The sequence below is a fragment of the Doryrhamphus excisus genome, linkage group LG7, assembly GCF_037039965.1.
Source record: "Doryrhamphus excisus strain RoL-2023G ecotype Guam linkage group LG7, RoL_Dexc_Guam_v1.1, whole genome shotgun sequence".
NCBI classification, from domain to species: Eukaryota; Metazoa; Chordata; class Actinopteri; order Syngnathiformes; family Syngnathidae; genus Doryrhamphus; species Doryrhamphus excisus.
Window position 1 is genome coordinate 2037637 of NC_136363.1, and position 20933 is coordinate 2058569.

Here is a 20933-nt window from a genome sequence, read left to right on the forward strand (position 1 = left end):
GACATGTAAAAAGACATCATCATTCACAGCACACGCAACAAAACACGCCTTTGGCAGAGTCAACAGTACTCTGGCGTGTAGTTTGTTTGATGAAGTGCAACGTACACGGCTTTTTCATGTGGCTTCCATCGTGTCTTTGATGCACTGAATACCGAAAAGACACAGTATGATGTATTACCTTGTGTATTACCCTGTGTATTACCCTGTGAAGTATTACCAAGTGTATGGATTCTGGTTGGTCCTTCCTTTCTTACTTAGTGGCACACTGGGCTGCAGATCCACCGTCCACTGTTTGAGCCCACTTGTACTATGCTAGTATTTTGACATTTTTCCAGTTTTATATTTTATTTACTTTTATAACTATATGACTTTAGTCCCATATTTTGTTATTCCTATAATAACAATAATAACTTTTCCCCCAAACTATATCAATATGTACATGTAGTATATGCTGTACAACATCTCTTGCACAATAGCACAAGATGGAGGTTTTTGCATTATATTTTGCTTGTTTTGCTATTATGGTTTTGCTCTACTGTATTTGCTATTTGCTATCTATCTAGCTACCTAGCTAACTACCTACCTACCTACTTATCGAGCTAGCTACCTACCTACCTATCTACCTACTGACCTACCTAGCTACCTACCTAGCTACGTACCTAACTACCTATCTAGCTAGCTAGCTAGCTACCTACTGACCTACCTAGCTACCTACCTAGCTACGTACCTAACTACCTATCTAGCTAGCTAGCTAGCTACCTACTGACCTACCTAGCTACCCACCTAGCTACGTACCTAACTACCTATCTAGCTAGCTAGCTAGCTACCTACTGACCTACCTAGCTACCTACCTAGCTACGTACCTAACTACCTAGCTAGCTACCTACCTACTTACCTACCTACCTATGTAGCTAGCTAGCTAGCTAGCTACCTACCTAGCTACCTACTTACCTACCTAGCTACGTACCTAACGAGCTAGCTAGCTACCTACCTACTTACCTACCTAACTACCTATCTAGCTAGCTAGCTAGCTACCTACTTACCTACCTAGCTACCTACCTAGCTACGTACCTAACTACCTATCTAGCTAGCTAGCTACCTACCTACTTACCTACCTACCTACCTACCTACCTATGTAGCTAGCTAGCTAGCTAGCTACCTACCTAGCTACCTACTTACCTACCTAGCTACGTACCTAACGAGCTAGCTAGCTACCTACCTACTTACCTACCTACCTAACTACTATCTAGCTAGCTAGCTAGCTACCTACTGACCTACCTAGCTACCTACCTAGCTACGTACCTAACTACCTATCTAGCTAGCTAGCTACCTACCTACTTACCTACCTACCTACCTACCTATGTAGCTAGCTAGCTACCTACCTAGCTACCTACTTACCTACCTAGCTACGTACCTAACGAGCTAGCTAGCTACCTACCTACTTACCTACCTAGCTACCTACTTACTTACCTTTCTAGCTAGCTAGCTAGCTACCTACCTACCTAACTACCTAGCTAGCTAGCTAGCTACCTACGTACTTACCTACCTACCTACCTACCTACCTAGCTATCTACTTCCCTACCTACCTACGTACCTAACTATCTAGCTAGCTAGCTACCTACCTACCTAGCTACCTACTTACCTACCTAGCTTCCCAAAGTGTGGGCCGCGGCCCCCTGGTGGGCTGTGGCGGTATTGCAGGTGTGCCATAAGAAAAAATATGATTTTTTTTTGCAAATATTATTTTTAAAATTATTTTTATTGTAAAATATTTATTGCACGATAAAAGAAAAACATTAATAGGCCTAAGTAATAACCTATTGAGTGTTATTAGATTAAAAGTTTGGGCTTCCTTTATCCCCCTGCTTTCATTTCAATCCTGAATCTTTATACTAAAAAAAATAATAATAACAACAACAAATAATAATAATAAGTAAAGTGCTCTGAGAACACAGCATTTCGTCTATGTACTATTTATAGGACAAAAGGTGGGCGGTGGACATTTTTTAGATTTTCAAATGGGTCCTGAGTTGGTAAAGTTTGGGAACCCCTGTTATAGAACATTCCCGACAAAAACAGCACACTGTTTTTTTATTTTTTCTCCTCTGGAAACATCCTGTTGTCATCCAGCGCAGGTGATTCTATTGACGGTGAGAAAAAGGAGCGTCTACTTGAGACAATGAAGCATGTCAACATGTTGCCGCAGCTGCAACAAGCAACTCCACGACCCTGAAGGTGAATTTATTTCCCTTCACAATAAAAGTACGACGTGGTGAAAAGAGCCTTCATCCGGAGACGAATGCCTCTTTTGTGAGCGTGATCCCGTTGATGCCTGCAGCGTTACAGTATGTCCCAAAGAATATGCACAGTGGCCGTTTTTTATTCAACTCTTTATTTTTCCAGCTATAAGACATGCAACTACATTAGCATTAGCATTAGCATCACAACCAAAAGTCCAGTCTCCTTTTTAAGACTTTTGGACAGCAGCAAAACAAAACATTCATTTATTTTCTACCGCTTATCATCACAAGGGGGTGCTGGAGCCTATCCCAGCTGTGTTCGGGCGAGAGGCGGGGTCCACTCTGGACTGGTGGCCAGCCAATCACAGGGCACATATAGACAAACAACCATTCACACTCACATTCATACCTATGGACAATTAGGAGTGGCTAATTAACCTAGCATGTTTTTGGAATGTGGGAGAAAACCCATGCATGTACGGGGAGAACATGCAAACTCCACACAGAGATGGCGGAGGGTGGAATTGAACTCATATCTACTAGCTGCGCGCTAATCACTCGTCCGCCGTACAGCCCTCGGAACAAAACATAACTCCGCAAAAGTGGACATTTCCAACCTCGGCCTAGGAAAGCAGGAAGTGAACAAATGTAACAGTTAGTGATTGTAAAAGTACCAGATGGAGGGTTAGGATTTAATAAGCTTTGCTTCTTCCTACTCCTTTTGGACATGTGGAACTGGGAACTGATTATGGGATGCATTCAATTGTAATCTGATGCATGTTCAAATGAAATTAAACCATTACCATTACCAATTAACATAGCATGTTTTTAGAATGTGGGAGGAAACCGGGGTACAAATAAAAATAAATAAAAATAAAAATCGTAGTAAAAATAAAATTTAAAAATTTTAACATTTAAAAATTTAAAATTTTTCAAATTTAAAAATTTAAAATTTTTAAATTTAAAACAAAACAAAAAAACTAAACAAACAAAAAAAACAACTTATACTATATTAGGAAAGCAGGAAGTGAACAAATGTAACAGTTACTGATTGTAAAAGTACCAGATGGAGGGGTAGGATTTAATAAGCTTTGCTTCTTCCTACTCCTTTTGGACATGTGGAACTGGGAACTGATTATGGGATGCATTCAATTGTAATCTGATGGATGTTCAAATTATTATAATATATAATATAATATCAAATATAATATATAATTAATATATTACCAATTAACATAGCATGTTTTTAGAATGTGGGAGGAAACCGGGGTACAAATAAAAATAAATAAAAATAAAAATAGTATTAAAAATAAAAATTAAAAATTTTACATTTTACACAATTAACATTTTAACATTTAAACATTTAAAATTTTTCAAATTTAAAAATTTAAAATTTTTAAATTTAAAACAAAACAAAAAAACAAAACAAACAAAAAAAACCAACTTATACTATATCAGGAAAGCAGGAAGTGAACAAATGTAATGTGGGATTTAATAAGCTTTGCTTCTTCCTACTCCTTTCGGACATGTGGAACTGGGAACTGATTATGGGATGCATTCAATGATGCATGTTCAAATGAAATATTACCATTGCCATTACCAAATACGCTTGCATGCACTCCATTTTTTTTATTTTTACACTTTTTTGCTTAACGATATTACTCTAGATCCAATAACTTTATTAAACTTTTAGTACTGAGTAGCTTATTTAGCTAACATACAACAATGCTAGTCGTCTAGCGGAATAATATTTACGTCAACTTATGTGTTATATACAGTCCATTTTAAAGATGGCGACACGGGTGGCAGTCAGGAGGTTTTCCTATGAAACCGCGTGGCTTTTAGTTGTCTGATGTACTCCCAGGGTTCTCCTCCGGGATTTGGTCCCTCCTGTGTTTTCTCTTCTGTTTGCCACCTTGGACCAAAGCCTCCTTGTGTCCCGAGTCATTCAGGTCTCTGGTGTAGCGTTTGCACTTGCAGGAGGTCACCACGGTTATCTTGTAGGTCCTGGTGCTGCCGTCCTGACACTGGAGCCAGATGCGTTGAGTTCGGGTTCGGTCAATGACACAGCGCCATTGTTGGGCTTCTCTGCGGCTCCAGTACCTTCCGGTGTAGCCGCCACCGATCCAGTTGGGAAGCAGGTGAGCCGGCAGACACTCCCCAGCGCAAACCAGTTCCTTGATGGGGTTGATGCTGGTGCACTGGCCGTCTGATATGTACTTGGTGGACCTCAGCTCCCTGCAGCCTACCTGGCTCTGGTCGGGGCCTGCGGCGGGAAAAACACATATTTAGGATTTGATTTTCAAAATAAACAATAGCTGAAGTTGGTGTCTAAAGTGTGGCCCGGGGGCCATTTGCAACCCGTGGTGGTTTTTGTATTGTCTTAGTTAGGGCTGTCCGATATTGGCTTTATTGACAAAAAAAACGATTAACCAATATTGTCCGGCTCTCAATTACTGATACCGATATCAGCCATTACCGATATCAGCCAATACCGATGTGTGTCACATGACATATCTCCTGTGGTGGAATGAACACAAATGTGTTGTAGACAGCATTTGTTTATATCAGTTTTCATGATCAATCTGATACCGATATCAACCGATATCGCATTTTTATGCTGATATTTCGTCGATAATTTTTGGTACCGATAATTAGCTTAGATTAGCTTAGCATGGATGGATGGATGGATGGATAGATAGATAGGAATTATGTGATGCACCTGAATGCACCATTTTAGAAAGCAGCACTGACGCAAGTTTGCTAGTTTTGATCCTGCTTGAAGTATGAAGTATCTGACTGGAATCTGTCCATAGTGTCCCAACTCTAAAAAAAAATAAAAAATACACTACCCCCTTTTTAATAGTGTCTACGGGCATGAACTGGAACGCAAATATTAAAAAAAATTCCTGTTCTGAAAATGTCCTAAAAAAATTCAGGACAGTTTTATTTTTCCCAATAATTGCATTTTTCTGTACAATAATAATTATTATACAAAAATTCCAATAATTACAAGAATAAAGTCAAAATATTAAGACAAAAAGTTGTAATTACAGGAATAAAAACAGGAATAAAATTTCATTATTATGAGCAATATTATTTAAATAAATTTAAAAGAAAAAAATATTTTTAAAAGGTCAGATAATAATGACAAACAAAAAAAACAAATTAAATTGTAATGTTGTTGAAAAAGTTGCAAGAATAAAATCAAAATATGGCAGTAGAAGAACATTTACCAGAAGAAAGTTGAAACTAAAAGTTTGGATAATAAACTTGTAATATTATTAGGAAAAATTATGTCATTTTAATAGCGCCGCATTGCTTATAGTAACCAACGTGTGTTGAACGATGCTTTGGACTCACCATTGTTCAAGGGTCCAGACTGCTGTTTTCCACCATTCCTGGCCTGGTTCCCAGTTTCACCAGTTCCTTCTTCCTGGACGATGTGGACCAGGGGAGCGCTGAGTGACTCTGTGGCGTCATTGGAGACGGCGGTGCAGCTCTCGCTCAGGAACACCAGGAGCGCCAGGAGATGCAATCTGCTGGTGGGGCGGGTCATGACTGATGTGAGAGGTGACGTTACTGACAATGTGAGAACTTCCTCTGACACGCTGCTGGTAAGATGACTTTATATATATATAACCCCCCCCCCACCCCCCCACGCTCTATGAATGAATAAGGCACACCCACGGCAGGCCATCACACAGAGGCGTGTACTTTTATGTCTTACAAAGACGCATCCGCTAACAATAACAAAGACGGGGCTGTCCATAACCAAGTTTCCACTGGGTATCAAACTATCACACTAAAGGAATTTACCAAAACATGTCTCACAAGAGCAACTGTAGCAATTGGACTTCACAGAAAGATTCATTTTACAATATAATTGTACTTTTTTCTACAATTTGGGGGGTCACAAAACCCCCAAAATAAATTGAAATGTTCCTTGTTTCTATTTTTGTGTCCCAATGTCATTTGAAATGAGTTGTTTCCTGAATCGGGCACTCGGCGGTCGAGTGGTTAGCGCGCAGACCTCACAGCTAGGAGACCAGGGTTCAATTCCACCCTCGGCCATCTCCGTGTGGAGTTTGCATGGTCTCCCCGTGCATGTGTGGGTTTTCTCCTGGTACTACGAGTTTCCTCCCACATTCCAAAAACATGCTAGGTTAATTGCCGACTCCAAATTGTTATTTATTTTATTATTTTTGACTTCTGTCTTAGCACCACAGTGGGGTTCAATTCTACACTAAACTTCACTCATCCACTATCACCGTCGATGAAAGATGCGTCAGCACAGGCTGTTGATGTGTGATGCAGAAGATAACTTTCATCAGCCTCTCTATGTTGCAAAATACACAAACAATAATGAATGAGTTATTTTTATTGATATAGCACTTACGGCAATTATTTTATTTACACAAATGAGGAAAAATGCCTGTTTTGCCTCCTTTTTAGTTGGATGTGAGAAACTAAGAAGGCTGTTAAATGTTAAAATATCTGCAATAAAAGACATAATCCATTAAAATTACTTTCTGGTCAAAAAATCTAATAGATTGTATTACTTCTATCATATTTTTTTACGTGTTTTAAGTAATTGCGGATGGTGTACTACCACAATCCACCAGACAGTGGCAGTAATGATTCCACCGCAGTTCACTTTCCGATGTCGGAAGTAGAGCAAGAAGCAGCAGGAAGTCCCCCCCGAAGCAAGGAATAGAAGGAAGCCGCAACAGCACCTTTGAGACGCTGATTAATTCTCCTGTGATATTTTTTTCTTTAATTACCAAAACGTCGTACGCAATGAGGTAAGTTAGATATTGTATCCTAGAATAGTTGTTCATTTTTAACGGTCCTGGGCAAGATTTTCTTTCTTGAAATCGTCTATTGTTCTCGTCAAACGTAGTGCTACAGAGACGGTATGATGGCTAGCATAGCATAGCATAGCATAGCATAGCATAGCCTGAAGCCAATTTCAAATTTTCAGTTAAATATTGTTAATTTATTTTCGACATAATGAAAATAATAAACACGGACCTTTATTTGAACACTTCACTTCACACTGAACAATTAGCCACGTGAAGCTGGAGCTAAAGCTAATATGTTAGCCTTTGTGTTACCTTGCTAGCGCTGCTTGAATGAATGAATGAATACACGTTTTATGTCTTACGGTAATTTCATATACTTTATTATCATATTTCTGTGGTTTTACTTGCTCAGGGGGGACCGCGGCAGGGGTCGAGGAGGCCGCTTTGGGTCCCGTGGAGGACTGGTCCAGGGGTGAGTTGAATCACTTGGCTGCTATTTGCTAATATGCTAATAGCACATTTGCTAATTGCTATTGCTATTTATTTGCTAATTGAGATCGCACTTTTTTTAAACTTTTTTTTTTTAATTAAAACTCAGCCACAACACCCGCAATTGATCCAGTTTTATCCAGCAGTCACAAAGTTATACGGGTTATACTGGATACTGGGCTATTGGGTGAAATTTCCGAATTAAATTGATTTGAAATTGAGCGAAAATGCAGTACAGTCGTTCGTCGCTACATCGCTCCACCAGACTCCTTCAAAAACGAATAAATAAATAATAATAAATAAAAATACTATATAAATATTATAATTAACTAAAATACAAATACAGTTTAAGGTAATACAATATATGGATGAAGTGTACTACACTGGCCACTGGGTGTCACTGCAAACGCAACAGACTTGATTCACAACTATATTTTAAGAATAATAATATCATAGTAATCATCATTATAATAACATCGGCTAGTGTCACTTCCTATACATACAGGAGACATTTAGGACCTGTCCACGCGGAAATGATTCCAGGTCAAAACGGCAAAGTATTTTGTCGTTTCAGCCTCTCATCGCCACGGGAACGGCGTACTCGGTGACCTGAAACGGTATTTTTTGACAACATCTTCCAGAGTGGGGATAATCTGGAAAACATCGGCTTGCAGTTGCCGCGTAGACTGGCAATACGACAACGTCACTTCCCCCCGACCTCCGTCATCGTCACGTGACCAGAAGAGCAAGGGGGGGGGCAGCAATGGCGGACGTCAGAGCTTTATTTGTGCTGCAGTTGTCGCTGTTGGCGATATTGCAACAAAACCTCGCCGCCCTCTATGAACTACGCTTGGAGCAGAGACGCTTATACAATCACGTGCGTCAGATTCTTTCCAGCTCGCCGCGGCGTCCGACAAGAAGGGTCACCAGAAGACGATTTTGGGTGAGACCCGGAAGAACTAGCAGCTGGTGGGAAAACTTTGTGGATGGCGTCGTGGCGGACGATGACTGGAGAGCCAGTTTTCGAATGTGCAGAGGTTCTCTTTTGGCTCTGAGTGAAGAACTCCGTCCTCACATCGAAGGCCAAACAACCAACATGAGAGAAGCGATCGGACCTTTAAAAAAGGTTGCTTGCACGCTGTATTATTTGGGTGCCGAGGGAAGTCTAGGAAAGACCGCTAACTCCTTCGGACTGTCCCGACAGTCCGTATCCGTTGTAGTAAGACAAACCTGCAAGGCCATTGCTCTCCATCTTGGTCCAAAATACATCAAGCTCCCTTTCACCGAACCCGACGCAGAGGAGCTTGTTTCGGGTTTTTGTCAAGCGCACGGAATGCCGCAATGTTTGGGAGCGATCGACGGGACTCACATTGAAATCAGGCAGCCATCTTCCAACGCCACGGAGTACATCAACAGAAAGGGTAAACATTCCCTAAATGTGCAAGCCGTCTGCGACTACAAATATTACTTCATGGATGTCGTTATAAAATGGCCTGGCAGTACGCACGACGCGCAAGTGTTCGCCAACTCGCAGATAAACTCCTTTTTTAAAAACGGCAAGATCCCAGCCTTGAGAAAGCGGCTCGTGGACGACGAGGACCCGATACCCATATTTCTGGTGGGCGACTCGGCCTATCCGCTAATGCCTCACCTGATCAAGGAGTATTCAAACGGCGGCTCCACGCCCCAAGAGCGGAGCTTCGGGGTGCGTTTGTGTCGGTCCCGCACGGTCATCCGGCGTGCGTTTGGTCGACTGAAAGCCAGATTTGCCGCCCTGAAACGAGCCATGGACATCAACCTAAAAGATCTGCCGTTTGTTATTTACGCTTGCTTTGTTCTCCACAACTACTGCGAGGCCAGGAAGGAACCCGTAGACGAAGACGCCGTGCAGGGCGCCCTGCAAAGGGACCGGGAAGCACAGCCTTCCACACCGTGCAACCATAACCTCACCCACTGCAACGAGACGGAGGGAACCAGAGTCAGAAGAGTGGTTACAAAGTTCCTTGACCCTTGAACAAACTGCTTTAGTAATACTATATTACTAAAGCAGTAATATTTTTTTTGTACTGTGACTTTGCCATACTTTATATATTCCGCTTTTTTGTTTTGGTGCTGTAAATAAATAACTGCAACCTTTATGAAGCTTTGGGTTCCTTTTTATTGTACAAAATGAAAAATGGGCACATGCTGTTTGAAAACACTAATGTAAACAAAAAAATGCACTTACTAAATTATATGTAGTATCAAAAATACAAACAATACACCGTGTGTGCAAATCTTTAGGGGTGTAGATACACAAAATTCACCGTTTAGTTTGATGTTTGTGTTGGTTCAAAACAAAAAAAAATACATTTCCTTTTTTAATTTGGAGTTTTATTGAAATAACCAACATTTTGTCACCCTGAAAGTACAGTTTTGCTGCACACTTTGCACCGTATAAGACCAAAAAAAAGCACCATGAAATAAGAATTTCAAAATAAATGTATCTGATGCAGAGACATGTTGTGTAAATATTACAAAGACATTGTTAGTTGTGAAACAATTATCAATATGAATGTATTCTCACTGTATAAAAATTGTATAAAAAATGTTAAACACATGTAGGTGTTGGTAAAAAGTATGTATGTTGTCAAGTATCAAGTATGGTTTGTATCATAACAGAAGGTATTTTGTTCCTTTTTCAGGTATCGCCCATTTGTTCCACACATCCCATTCGACTTTTATGTGGTGAGTAAAACGTGTGTGTGTGTGTGTGTGTGTTGTAGTGCAGTGAGGTTGATTCCACTAACTGGTGCCAAAATGTAGTAGAAATAAAGTATTTATGTTGTATGTATGGCAGAAAGTACACAATGACCACATCAGTCATACATTATTCTTTGGTGGTGTGCATTGAGAGTTTCCTCGTTTTCTTATGAAATATATAATTTTCTTATGAAATCCCTAGTTTTTACTAGGGATCGACCGATATGTTTTTTTTTTTGGGCCGATACCGATTTTTTTCCATCACACTTAGCCGATGGCCGATTTTGCTTGCTCCCTCAATTTACATGAAAAAATGACGATAACAAATATTTATTGAAATGTAAACACTGAACACAATAGGATCCAGCTTTCTTAACCCTTTAGATGCATGAGTGACTGTGGACCCTACACTCTTCCATAAAAATGACCCATACTAGAATCAATGCCTTTTTATGCCAATTTTGCCATTTTGGTTAGGAATAATCACTTGTATGATATTTAGTATTATATTGATAAGTTGATAAGAATCAAAAGGTTCCTATTGGATTCCATAGAAAATGCATGCAGGTCATTTTTGAGCCACTTATGGAAGGTTGGGGTAGTAACACAAAAACAAAAATTTCTTAAAATGTAAGTTAAAAATGTGAATGGCATGATATCAAAAACATGTTTTTTGAGAAATACCTTAAATATGAAATGATGGAAAAAATTAATTAAAAGATATTTCAAGAAAACAACCTGACCAGGTCATTTTTGACCCACTTATGGAAGGTTGGGGTAGTAACACAAAAACAAAAATTTCTTAAAATATATATTAAAGGTAAGTTAAAAATGTGAATGGCATGATATCAAAAACATGTTTTTTGAGAAATACCTTAAATATGAAATGATACAAAAAATTAATTAAAAGATATTTCAAGAAAACAACCTGACCAGGTCATTTTTGACCCACTTATGGAAGGTTGGGGTAGTAACACAAAAACAAAAAATTCTTAAAATGTATAAAGGGTAAGTTAAAAATGTGAATGGCATGATATCAAAAACAGTTTTTTTGAGGAATACCTTAAATATGAAATTATAGAAAAAATTAATTACAAAGATATTTCAAGAAAACAACCTGACCAGGTCATTTTTGACCCACTTATGGAAGGTTGGGGTAGTAACGCAAAAACAAAAAATTCTTAAAATGTATCAAAGGTAAGTTAAAAATATGAATGGCATGATATCTAAAACATGTTTTTTGAGGAATACCTGGAATATGAAATAATAAAAAAAATTCATTCCAAAGATATTTCAAGAAAACAACCTGACCAGGTCATTTTTGACCCACTTATGGAAGGTTGGGGTAGTAACACAAAAACAAAAATTTCTTAAAATGTAAGTTAAAAATGTGAATGGCATGATATCAACTGACTGTTGTTCTCCTCAGTGTGAGATGGCCTTCCCCAGAGTGAAGCCCGCACCCGATGAGAGTTTGTTCAGCGAGTGTCTGCTGAAGAGAAATCAGGACCTGAGCCCGACGCCTTCAGAGCAGGTCAGCACAGATGCATGCTGGTCATATTCTGTCGCTTTCTTTGACGGCACCTGGTTTTAATGGGCTTGCTTCTGCATTTTTAGTCCTCCATCTTGTCCCTGGTGACCAAGATCAACAATGTCATTGATAACCTGATCGTTGCGCCTGGCACCTTTGAAGTGGTGAGTCCGATTTCGGCCAATATCTTCGGCGTATATCTCGCATTCGTTGGGAATGTTGAATCGTGAATATGTGATTTCTTGACAAGCTGTCAATCAACTGACTCATAATCAAATGTGCATTGGCAGCAAATTGAGGAGGTACGTCAGGTGGGCTCCTACAAGAAGGGCACCATGACGACCGGACACAACGTTGCCGACTTGGTGGTCATCCTCAAGATTCTTCCCACGTGTGAGTCTTAGCAGTATGATGCGACGCATGCCTGCCTTCCCAACCACAAACGCATTTTAGGAACGTGTCAATCAAAGTTGATCTTTGATCGGGAAGGGAGAACCTGTGCGGCAACACAAAGTTCACACATGATGTACTTCCATGTTTGGAATACACACTAACTTTTAAAGGATGCTGTGTTTCAGTGGAGGCCGTCGCCGCTCTGGGAAACAAAGTAGTGGAGACTCTTCGCACTCAGGACCCCACTGAAGGTACCCACCCAACGACTACGACCTAGCACAAAGTGTAGCACGGAGGTTATCTGCGTTTATCTGCGTTCAAAGTCACTTAAAAGTTCTGATTGGGATTAGCATCTGTGTTGGCATGCTAATATTGGCATACTAGCATTTCTTTAGGGGTATTTTCATGTAAACACCACTATCATGTTTGGTGTTAGCATGCTAACATTGGCATTGTAGCGTTTTGGCCATTTTCACAAGTCGACCATTATGCTAGGTGTTGCCATGCTAACATGAGCATAGTTGCATTTTTCAGGAATAGGAACTTAAACAGACACCACTGTCATGCTTGGTGTTAGCATGCTAACATTGGCATTGTAGCATTTTTGGCCATTTTCATAAGTAGACCATGATGCTAGGTGTTACCATGCTAACATGAGTATACTTGCATTTTTGCAATTTTCATGAATAGGAACTTGAACTTAGATACCACTATCATGTTTGGTGTTAGCATGCTAACATTGGCATTGTAGCATTTTTGGCCATCTTCACAAGTAGACATTATGCTAGGTGTTGCCATGCTAACATGAACATACTTGCATTTTTATTATTTTCATGAATAGGAACTTGATCTTAGACACCACTATCATGTTTGGTGTTAGCATGCTAACATTGGCATTGTAGCATTTTTGGCCATCTTCACAAGTAGACATTATGCTAGGTGTTGCCATGCTAACATGAACATACTTGCATTTTTATTATTTTCATGAATAGGAACTTGATACCACTATCATGCGAGGTGTTAGCATGCTAATGTTAGCATTCTTTAAGTCATTGAGACCCTCCCACCCTCCCATGGTATGTTTTCATGGTCAAGGAATGTAAATATGTAGATAGGTAAATGAAGGACTAATATTTATGGTGAAAATTACAATATGGGGGAGAATTTTGACTCTTTAGTGCTTTTGTAGTTTGGACATGTACACCAAATGTTGTGCATGTCTTCTGACAATGTCCTACTTGTTACCTGACTATGTTGTGTGTGTCAGTGCTGTCCATGCTGACCAATGAGACGGGCTTTGAGATCAGCTCAGCGGATGCAACAGTGAAGATCCTCATCACCACCGTCCCACCCAACCTACGCAAGCTGGACCCCGAGCTACACTGTACGAGCACATGCAGAAAGAAATGCTACAATAGCATCATGCTAACTACCTGATGGTGTTTTCTCTGCAGTGGACATCAAGGTGCTGCAGAGCGCCCTTGCTGCCATCCGCCACGCCCGCTGGTTCGAGGAAAATGCTTCTCATTCCACGTAAGCAAAAACCCACTTCCATTTTATCCAGACTATATTACACCCACTCCTCAATGTGACCAAATTTTCCTGGTATTCAGGGTGAAAGTATTGATCCGCCTGCTGAAGGACCTGAGGCTACGCTTCCCTGGCTTTGAACCCCTCACACCTTGGATCCTAGACCTGCTGGTGAGACCACACGTCTTTTTCTTATGCTTAATGTACAGCTAGGCATGGCTCGCTATCAGGTAGTTTACCTGGTCATGTGACTGTTGGCAACTCGGACGTTTGTTCGCCGTACCGGCGCCACTCGCTGCTAACACCGACGCTATTTATACCCAACATGTGACAACACGGCACACATGCCTGTGCTTTTAACACATTGAAGACAACATTTCTGACGGCCGGGAATAACACGGGACATGATAAAGTATTTCCACGTAGTGGCCGCCCTGGGTACTGCGGTATACGTTGAAAACCGGTAGCCCGCCCATGTCTTAGTACAACAAATAAGGTCAAGCACAATCTGTCATTTATTGTAGTAATGGTGCAGTCAAGGTCCTATTGAAATGTTATTAGTGGTAGTAGTAGTTGTAGTAGTAGTAGTAGTCGGTGCGTTTCCTCGGGGAGCTTAAACATGCACGAAAACTCACCACAGTTTGACAGAAGCAAAGTGAGACATTTGAGGGGTCCTGAAACCCCCAAACTCTCATTTTCCATCAGTTTTAGTTTTATGACCAAATATGGTGGACTTCTGTTATGTCATGTTTCACAAAAAAAATTCCCAAGAGCTTATGTTGGCATACAAACAGGATGTCGGCCATTTTGGACCAACTTGTAATCATAACCTGACGGTCACATGATGAGTGATGCAAGTGTTGGCGTGTGTGTGTGTGTGTGTTGCAGGGTCACTCTGCCGTCATGAATAATCCATCCCGCCAGCCTCTGTCTCTAAACGTGGCCTACAGGTGAGTTCCTGCTAGCACGGCGCCGCCGTTTTTGTTGTCCTTTGTTTAACATCGAAATCTTTTGCCAAGGCGTTGTCTGCAGATGTTGGCTGCCGGCCTTTTCCTGCCCGGCTCGGTGGGAATCACCGACCCGTGCGAGAGCGGAAACTACCGAGTGCACACCGTCATGACTCTGGAGCAGCAGGTTAGCCTCTTCGACCTCTTCGAAGTGTCATGGCAATATTTTGAATATGCGTAGAAAACTGACATCAAAACAATCACACAAATTTGCTTTGTAGTCTTATTAGAGCCCTCTAGACATGAAACAACACCCCTATAGTCGCATTTACACTACTTTTTAGCCAATATGGTGGACTTCATAAGACATAATATAGACTCTGATGTTAGCAAGGAGCTTTTCTACTTCCTGTGGTATTGATCTCATTAATGCAACATTGCCGACCAGCTATCCATCTTTCCTGAACGTAGCATGTGTGTGTTTGTTGTGTTTTGCAGGACATGGTGTGTTTCACAGCTCAGACGCTGGTGAGGGTGCTGTCCCACGGGGGCTACAGGAAGATCCTGGGCCTGGAAGGAGACGCAAGCTGTAAGAGACTCCTCGCTGGGGAACCATTGCCAACGTTCTCTTCCTGGTTTTTATGGAGCGATTTGTTAATTCTTTGCAGATCTGGCCACCGAGATGTCCACGTGGGACGGCATCATCGTCACCCCGTCAGAGAAGGCCTACGAGAAGCCCCCGGAGAGGAAGGAAGAGGAGGACGAAGCCCTGGAGGAGGGAGGAGACGGAGAAGACGACAGCATGGAGACCCAGGATTGACGTGAAGGTGAGCTTGGATTAAGGTTTAAGATTAAGTCTCTTTGGTGCTCGTCTTAACATTGAAAGTTCTGCTCTTTTCACAGTTTAAACGTTCGAAACCCGAGTCCTCGCCTGGACACGCCCACCCACAAGACAAACGTGCGGCGTTACAAAAAAGATTGCTTACATTGTCACTTTTTGTTATTTTGATGTGTTCTAAATAAAGTTTGTTTTTAATTAATTCTCCTTACTTTGCTCGCTGCGGCGTCTTCACGGCTTGAGTTTAAGCCAAGGGTGGAGGATGGTGACGATTGAAAGGGTGGACGACGCCAGGCCGCAGGCGCCCACAAATCCTTTCCCGGTGGGATACATCCCCAGGCGGTCCAACGGGATGAAGACGTCGCACGTGTTCTTCAGGAGGTCCAGCAGCAAAGGAGGGTTGCTGTGCAGCACCGTGGCCAGCAGGTGGAGCCGTCTGTGCAGCCACGCCGTCAGGTACGGCAGGGCCAGCGAGGCGGCCACGGCGGGCGAGGAGGGGGACGACAGGTCGGGGGCGATGAGTGTGGGGCTGGGGTCACGCGAGGGAGGAGACTTGGCCGCTCTGTTGTGCGCTTCTCGCTCCACCAGGAGATGGAGCTCGTACACGTCTCGGGTCAGGTTGAGGATCAGCGCAAACAAGTAGTACCTGTGGCACAAGCGGAATACTTCAATAAGTACACACATAATACATCCTAAAAATCTAATAAACTTCCTGTTATGTTGGTTGCTTTCCTTTTCCTTGCCACGCACGAACCAAAACGGACCTGCCAATCATCCTAAATTAAGCATTTAAGTGTACAAAAATGGCTAAATGAAGTAAAATACTAATAAGAAGGCATTCAGAAGATGCATTCAAAGACATTATTGACATGTAGTATTCTACACTGGTCAGTAATCTTACATCAATGAGACAATAGACTGCTGAGAAAAAAAACAAGGAACCCAAAGCTAACATGTTTGAGTGTAAAGGTACCTATAGGGGTGCTATTTCATGTCGAGAGGGCTCTAATGATGTTGAAAAGCGTATTCAGAAAACACATTAAATTACATTATTAATATGTAGTATTCTACACGGGTCACTAGGTGGCAGTAATCTTACATGCTTGAGTGTAAAGGTACCTATAGGGGTGCTATTTCATGTCGAGAGGGCTCTAATGATGTTGAAAAGCGTATTCAGAAAACGCATTAAATTTCATTATTAATATGTAGTATTCTACACGGGTCACTAGGTGGCAGTAATCTTACATGCTTGAGTGTAAAGGTACCTATAGGGGTGCTATTTCGTGTCAAGAGGGCTCTAATGTTGAAAAGCGTATTCAAAAGAAGATAAAAAAAGGTTTTCCATTTGTCCCATTTTGGTTTAAATTGATTTCTAAAATGTGCAGTCCCCCCCCTCCCGCGAAAAAAAGCGCAAGGTCCATAAATGGCCCCCAAGCCGCACTTTGGTGAGGGTTGAACAAATGTGACGCGTTTAAAGACGTGTGTACTCACTTAAAAGACCTCTGGCTCCACTTCTGCTGGTCCACTTTGGGGAGGAGGCCCATCTTGCCCGCCCAGAGGACGTTGTCGCAGGCGAAGTACATGGCTCGGTTAAGATGGCTGATGGTGAGGCAGAGCCTCAGCACGCCGTCCGAGAGGTGGATGGCCCTCTTGGCGGCTTCCACGGCCTCCATGGAGTTCCCCAGGCGCAGAACTACGTAGGACACAAGACACACCGAGTCAGCATCTTCTGTGTTGGTACGAGCAAATAAAAGGTTTGGGGGGGGGGGGGGGGAACTGACGTTTTCTTGTCAGGCTCAGGTGTGCTTCCAGTTGACTGACAGTTTGGCTCAGCTGAGCTCCAGCTCCGCCTTTATGCAGCGTGTAGCCCAGCAGGGTGCAGGCGTACTGAGCAGCCCTGTGAATGAATGCACAACACTCACCTGTCAATCACAAAAACTCATATCATAATGAATAAATATGACCGTCATTTCTTTTAATAATGCTCCTATCAATAAACATACCTTTAATGAATGACTATGGCTTTATATACTTAATACTTAAGTATTTAAGTGTGCTCACAGTGACGAAAAACGGCAAAAAGCAGTTTAACGGCACATTGATTGACACTTACCACCGCCAATAGACGCCATCTTGGGGAGGGACTAACTCCAATGGAGGCAATTCACCATTAAAAAAAGATGGCAGTAAGAACGGTGATAAGTACTGATTTGGGACAGCACTACACCATTGAAACGTGTGCCTTCAGGAACTAAGTACACAGTGTACTAACAGTGTCCATTTGAAAAACACAGACTGTGTACTTTTTCTGTGAGGGTACAAAGGTTAGGAACGCTACAGGTTGTTCCTCAGTGACCATGGATTCAAGTCAGTCCCTCCATTTCCGCTACGTAACCAATATGGCGACTACTGAGTGCAACATCCGGGTACTGACACTATACTGACTGCATTTTGCCATGTTTCTCAACAGCGACGCACTTCCGCACTCAAAAGAGTAATTCAAGTACGGAAGTGTTTTCAAAGTGTATTCGTAGTAGAGTATTGCTAACAGTAGCAGTGGTGCTAGCATGGGTAGAGCTAATATAGTTAACATATTCGTTCTTTATTGAACTCGACCGTGTAGGACATATATTATTGTAATGTGATATCGCGGAATAAACATGTTAAGCGTGAGAGTATACAATACCGAATGACCCTCTCCTTGGCTTGACTCTGCGAGTTGAAGCGAAGCCATGAGTCCATCCTGGCAGGTCGTTGACACAAATGGTCGCCGAAGTCAACTTTAAGTCGTCTAACTGTTAAAACCGTACACGCTTAAGTTAACAAGTGAGTAAGTCGTTAGTTTCCAAAGTGCGTGAACTCACAAACACTACATGGTTTCTTAAATATGTCGCTGCCCTCCTCCTTCTTCTTCTTCTTCTTTTCCGATTCTTCTTCTTTTTTCTTTTGGTTTAATGGCGGTTTGGTTTAATGACGCCATCTACTGGGCACTTTACTTACTTCATGTTCGGTTGAGTCGGAGAGATATCAAATGATATTACTACTACTAATAATGTTAATAAATATTCAAATTCTCTAATAATAATAATTAAATAATCATGATAATTGTTATTATTTTAATGATTTATATTATTTTATACTCTTTTCCGGATCGGATCTTCTTCACACACTTACAAGGGACCGTTCGCAGCTTTTCAACGTCTTTACTGCCCACCTGTGGTAAGAAGCGTGAACTACAGTCAACTAACGTTTTATTTTCAACGTTGATCTGTTCATATGAAATATGGACTAGCATAATAAACACAAATGACAACATTAGCAGTACTTATACAGTGAATCATCACAAAAATAATAATTTTATTTAAAGCGACCATTGTATTAACTGGACTTTCTGCTAAATGTAGCATGTATACAGTGAATGTAGTGTGTGTATTAAGGGTGTGGAAAATAATCGATAATCGATACATCGATTATTCATTCACTGTGTATGGATGCAATTGACGGGTAAAATATAGATTCATCGCGTTGCGTTTGTGGATATCGGTAAAATTCAATCCAAGCGCCGTTTTATTAATGTTCAACTTCGTCCTATATGCTATTCCCCAGGCGACTTGAATGCACCATCATTATTTCGCGTTGTGTATTGAATACGAACGGAAGCCTTTAGGCTCACGCACGCCCCCTCACCATTTCAGGATGAAGCTAGTATTGCAAGAGCAATATGACATATAATAACAATAATAATGACGTCACGCTTACATGGAAGACATGTTTAACATTATATTATTGTATTTAACCACGAAATGTGCATATTTTACTTAAGAAAATGTTAAAAACGATTATAATCATTAAGCAAATCCATTTCTAATACAATGAAATGACCAAATATGAATAATTTCGAGCACAAGAAAAAAAAAACATCGATCTGTTTCCCTTTAATTATGGATCATACATATAAAAATCCTTGCAAACATCTTTAAAGCATTAGTTATACAATGATGCCGAAGCTTGGTTTTAGTTGTTGCAAACTGCAAGTTGACAGCAACAGTGTTCCACAAATACACAGTGAAAATACACCCAATTCCGTGACGTGGCAGTGATGGAATGGCGACGCAGACGTAATAAAACGGGGAGTTTGCCTTTTTCTTCAAACACGTCTGCTTCCCTGACCCATGGGCAAAGCGTTACAGGTTGAAAGCCAGCCACGTTGTAAAATACACTAAGGTAATAAATTATACTACTATTGTGGTACAATGGATGCTCTGCTATGAAACAGCTGGACACTTTGATAACACGGATACCTGAGGGAACCACAAGATGGCGTCAAAGGTGGAGGTGAGGACCAAAATCGTGCTGTGTCTTCACAAGAAGAAGAAGACAACAAAAACAATCTATTGTTGCTGTGTTTATGCTTGAGAATAAAAAAAGGCACAAATGACAAATATGCATACGTGTTAGTGGGTTGATCTTTGAAAAGCAGCGGACTTTGCAACAAGTTCAAACTCCCAAGGGGTGTTCAAACTTTTTCCAGCGGGGGCCAAAACACTGAAAATTGGATATTTTTACATTATGATGTAGGTGAAAAAGCCGGTTATTTTTAACACATTTTTGCTGTTTTTTTAAATTCTCGAATTTATTTGAATATTTAAATTTTCCTCTGAAACATTAATTTTCGACCGCTTATTCTCACGAGGGTGGCGTGGGGTGCTGGAGCCTATCCCAGCTGTCTTTGGGCGAGAGGCGGGGTACACCCTGGACTGGTGACTGGTAACTATTTAAATACTTCATTTAACCATTGTTATGCTTGAAAAGGAAATTATTTTATTTTTATTTATATAGGTAAAAAATGCATCATTTTGACTAACATTTTCATCATATTCAACCACAAAACTGCAAAATATAAAAAAAACATGATAGAGTGAAGATGCAAATTTGAAAATGACAAAGGATTACTGTGTTTTCTATAAAAGGTACTTTTGGTTCATATTTTTCGCATTTAAAAAATGCATCATTTTGACGAACATTTTCATCATATTCAACCACAAAATTGCAAAATCTAAAAAAAAAAACACGATAGAGTGAAGATGCAAATTTGAAAGTGACAAAGGATTACTGTATTTTCTATAAAAGGTACTTTTGGTTCATATTTTTGGATGTCTGGACTAAATATACATAATTTATTATGGGAATTTGCTTAAATATGCATCATTTTGACTAACGTTTTCATCATATTCAACCACAAAACTGCAAAATATTAAAAACATGACAAAAAAATTACTGTATTTTCTATAAAAAATACTTTTGGTTCATATTTTGGGGTGTCTGGACTAAATATACATGATTTCTTATGGGAATTTGCTTAAATATGCATTATTTTGACTAACATTTTCATCATATTCAACCACAAAACTGCAAAAT

At 40.7% G+C, this 20933-nt stretch overlaps 3 protein-coding genes across 5 annotated transcripts; 1 reads left to right on the plus strand and 2 right to left on the minus strand.

Annotated features, from left to right (window-relative positions):
* Positions 1–3730: 3730 nt before the first annotated feature.
* LOC131101798 (sclerostin domain-containing protein 1-like) lies at positions 3731–5819 on the minus strand. The gene is made up of 2 exons (XM_058047153.2): positions 5604–5819; positions 3731–4506 (listed from the first exon to the last, which is right to left on the minus strand). The coding sequence occupies exons 1-2, from the start codon at positions 5797–5799 to the stop codon at positions 4082–4084; spliced, it is 621 nt and encodes a 206-aa protein (XP_057903136.2). The 5' UTR covers positions 5800–5819; the 3' UTR covers positions 3731–4081.
* Positions 5820–6913: 1094 nt separating this feature from the next.
* Positions 6914–15726, plus strand: ilf2 (interleukin enhancer binding factor 2). Of its 2 annotated transcripts, XM_058047325.2 has the most exons (15): positions 6914–7045; positions 7458–7517; positions 10219–10261; positions 11706–11810; positions 11894–11971; positions 12098–12200; positions 12386–12451; positions 13468–13584; positions 13655–13733; positions 13814–13901; positions 14619–14680; positions 14750–14864; positions 15176–15266; positions 15346–15504; positions 15581–15726. In XM_058047325.2, the coding sequence occupies exons 1-14, from the start codon at positions 7041–7043 to the stop codon at positions 15495–15497; spliced, it is 1164 nt and encodes a 387-aa protein (XP_057903308.1). In that variant the 5' UTR covers positions 6914–7040; the 3' UTR covers positions 15498–15504; positions 15581–15726. The 2 variants fall into 2 exon arrangements, with proteins under 2 accessions (XP_057903308.1, XP_057903307.2); XM_058047324.2 differs by lacking the exons at positions 10219–10261; positions 11706–11810; positions 11894–11971; ... (8 more) ...; positions 15346–15504; positions 15581–15726 and adding an exon at positions 8109–9602.
* Positions 14139–18488, minus strand: pex11b (peroxisomal biogenesis factor 11 beta). 2 transcript variants are annotated; one of them, XM_078791890.1, is made up of 6 exons: positions 18380–18450; positions 18202–18328; positions 17297–17412; positions 17007–17208; positions 15728–16161; positions 14139–15446 (listed from the first exon to the last, which is right to left on the minus strand). In XM_078791890.1, the coding sequence occupies exons 2-5, from the start codon at positions 18255–18257 to the stop codon at positions 15747–15749; spliced, it is 789 nt and encodes a 262-aa protein (XP_078648016.1). In that variant the 5' UTR covers positions 18258–18328; positions 18380–18450; the 3' UTR covers positions 14139–15446; positions 15728–15746. The 2 variants fall into 2 exon arrangements, with proteins under 2 accessions (XP_078648016.1, XP_057903309.2); XM_058047326.2 differs by having other exon boundaries at positions 14140–15446; positions 18202–18310; positions 18380–18488.
* Positions 18489–20933: the final 2445 nt, after the last annotated feature.

Bases quoted from the DNA above. Each gene is read 5' to 3' on its own strand.
- ilf2 (XM_058047324.2), top strand. From the start codon at position 8,298: ATGGCGGACGTCAGAGCTTTATTTGTGCTGCAGTTGTCGCTGTTGGCG.
- pex11b (XM_078791890.1), bottom strand. From the start codon at position 18,257: ATGGACTCATGGCTTCGCTTCAACTCGCAGAGTCAAGCCAAGGAGAGG. The intron at 17,413-18,201 runs GTATTGTATACT...ATTCATTCACAG, and splicing joins GCCAAGGAGAGGGTCATTCG to GGCTGCTCAGTACGCCTGCA. The intron at 16,162-17,006 runs GTGAGTACACAC...CTTGTGCCACAG, and splicing joins TGGAGCCAGAGGTCTTTTAA to GTACTACTTGTTTGCGCTGA.
- LOC131101798 (XM_058047153.2), bottom strand. From the start codon at position 5,799: ATGACCCGCCCCACCAGCAGATTGCATCTCCTGGCGCTCCTGGTGTTC. The intron at 4,507-5,603 runs GTGAGTCCAAAG...TTCCCGCCGCAG, and splicing joins GTCTGGACCCTTGAACAATG to GCCCCGACCAGAGCCAGGTA.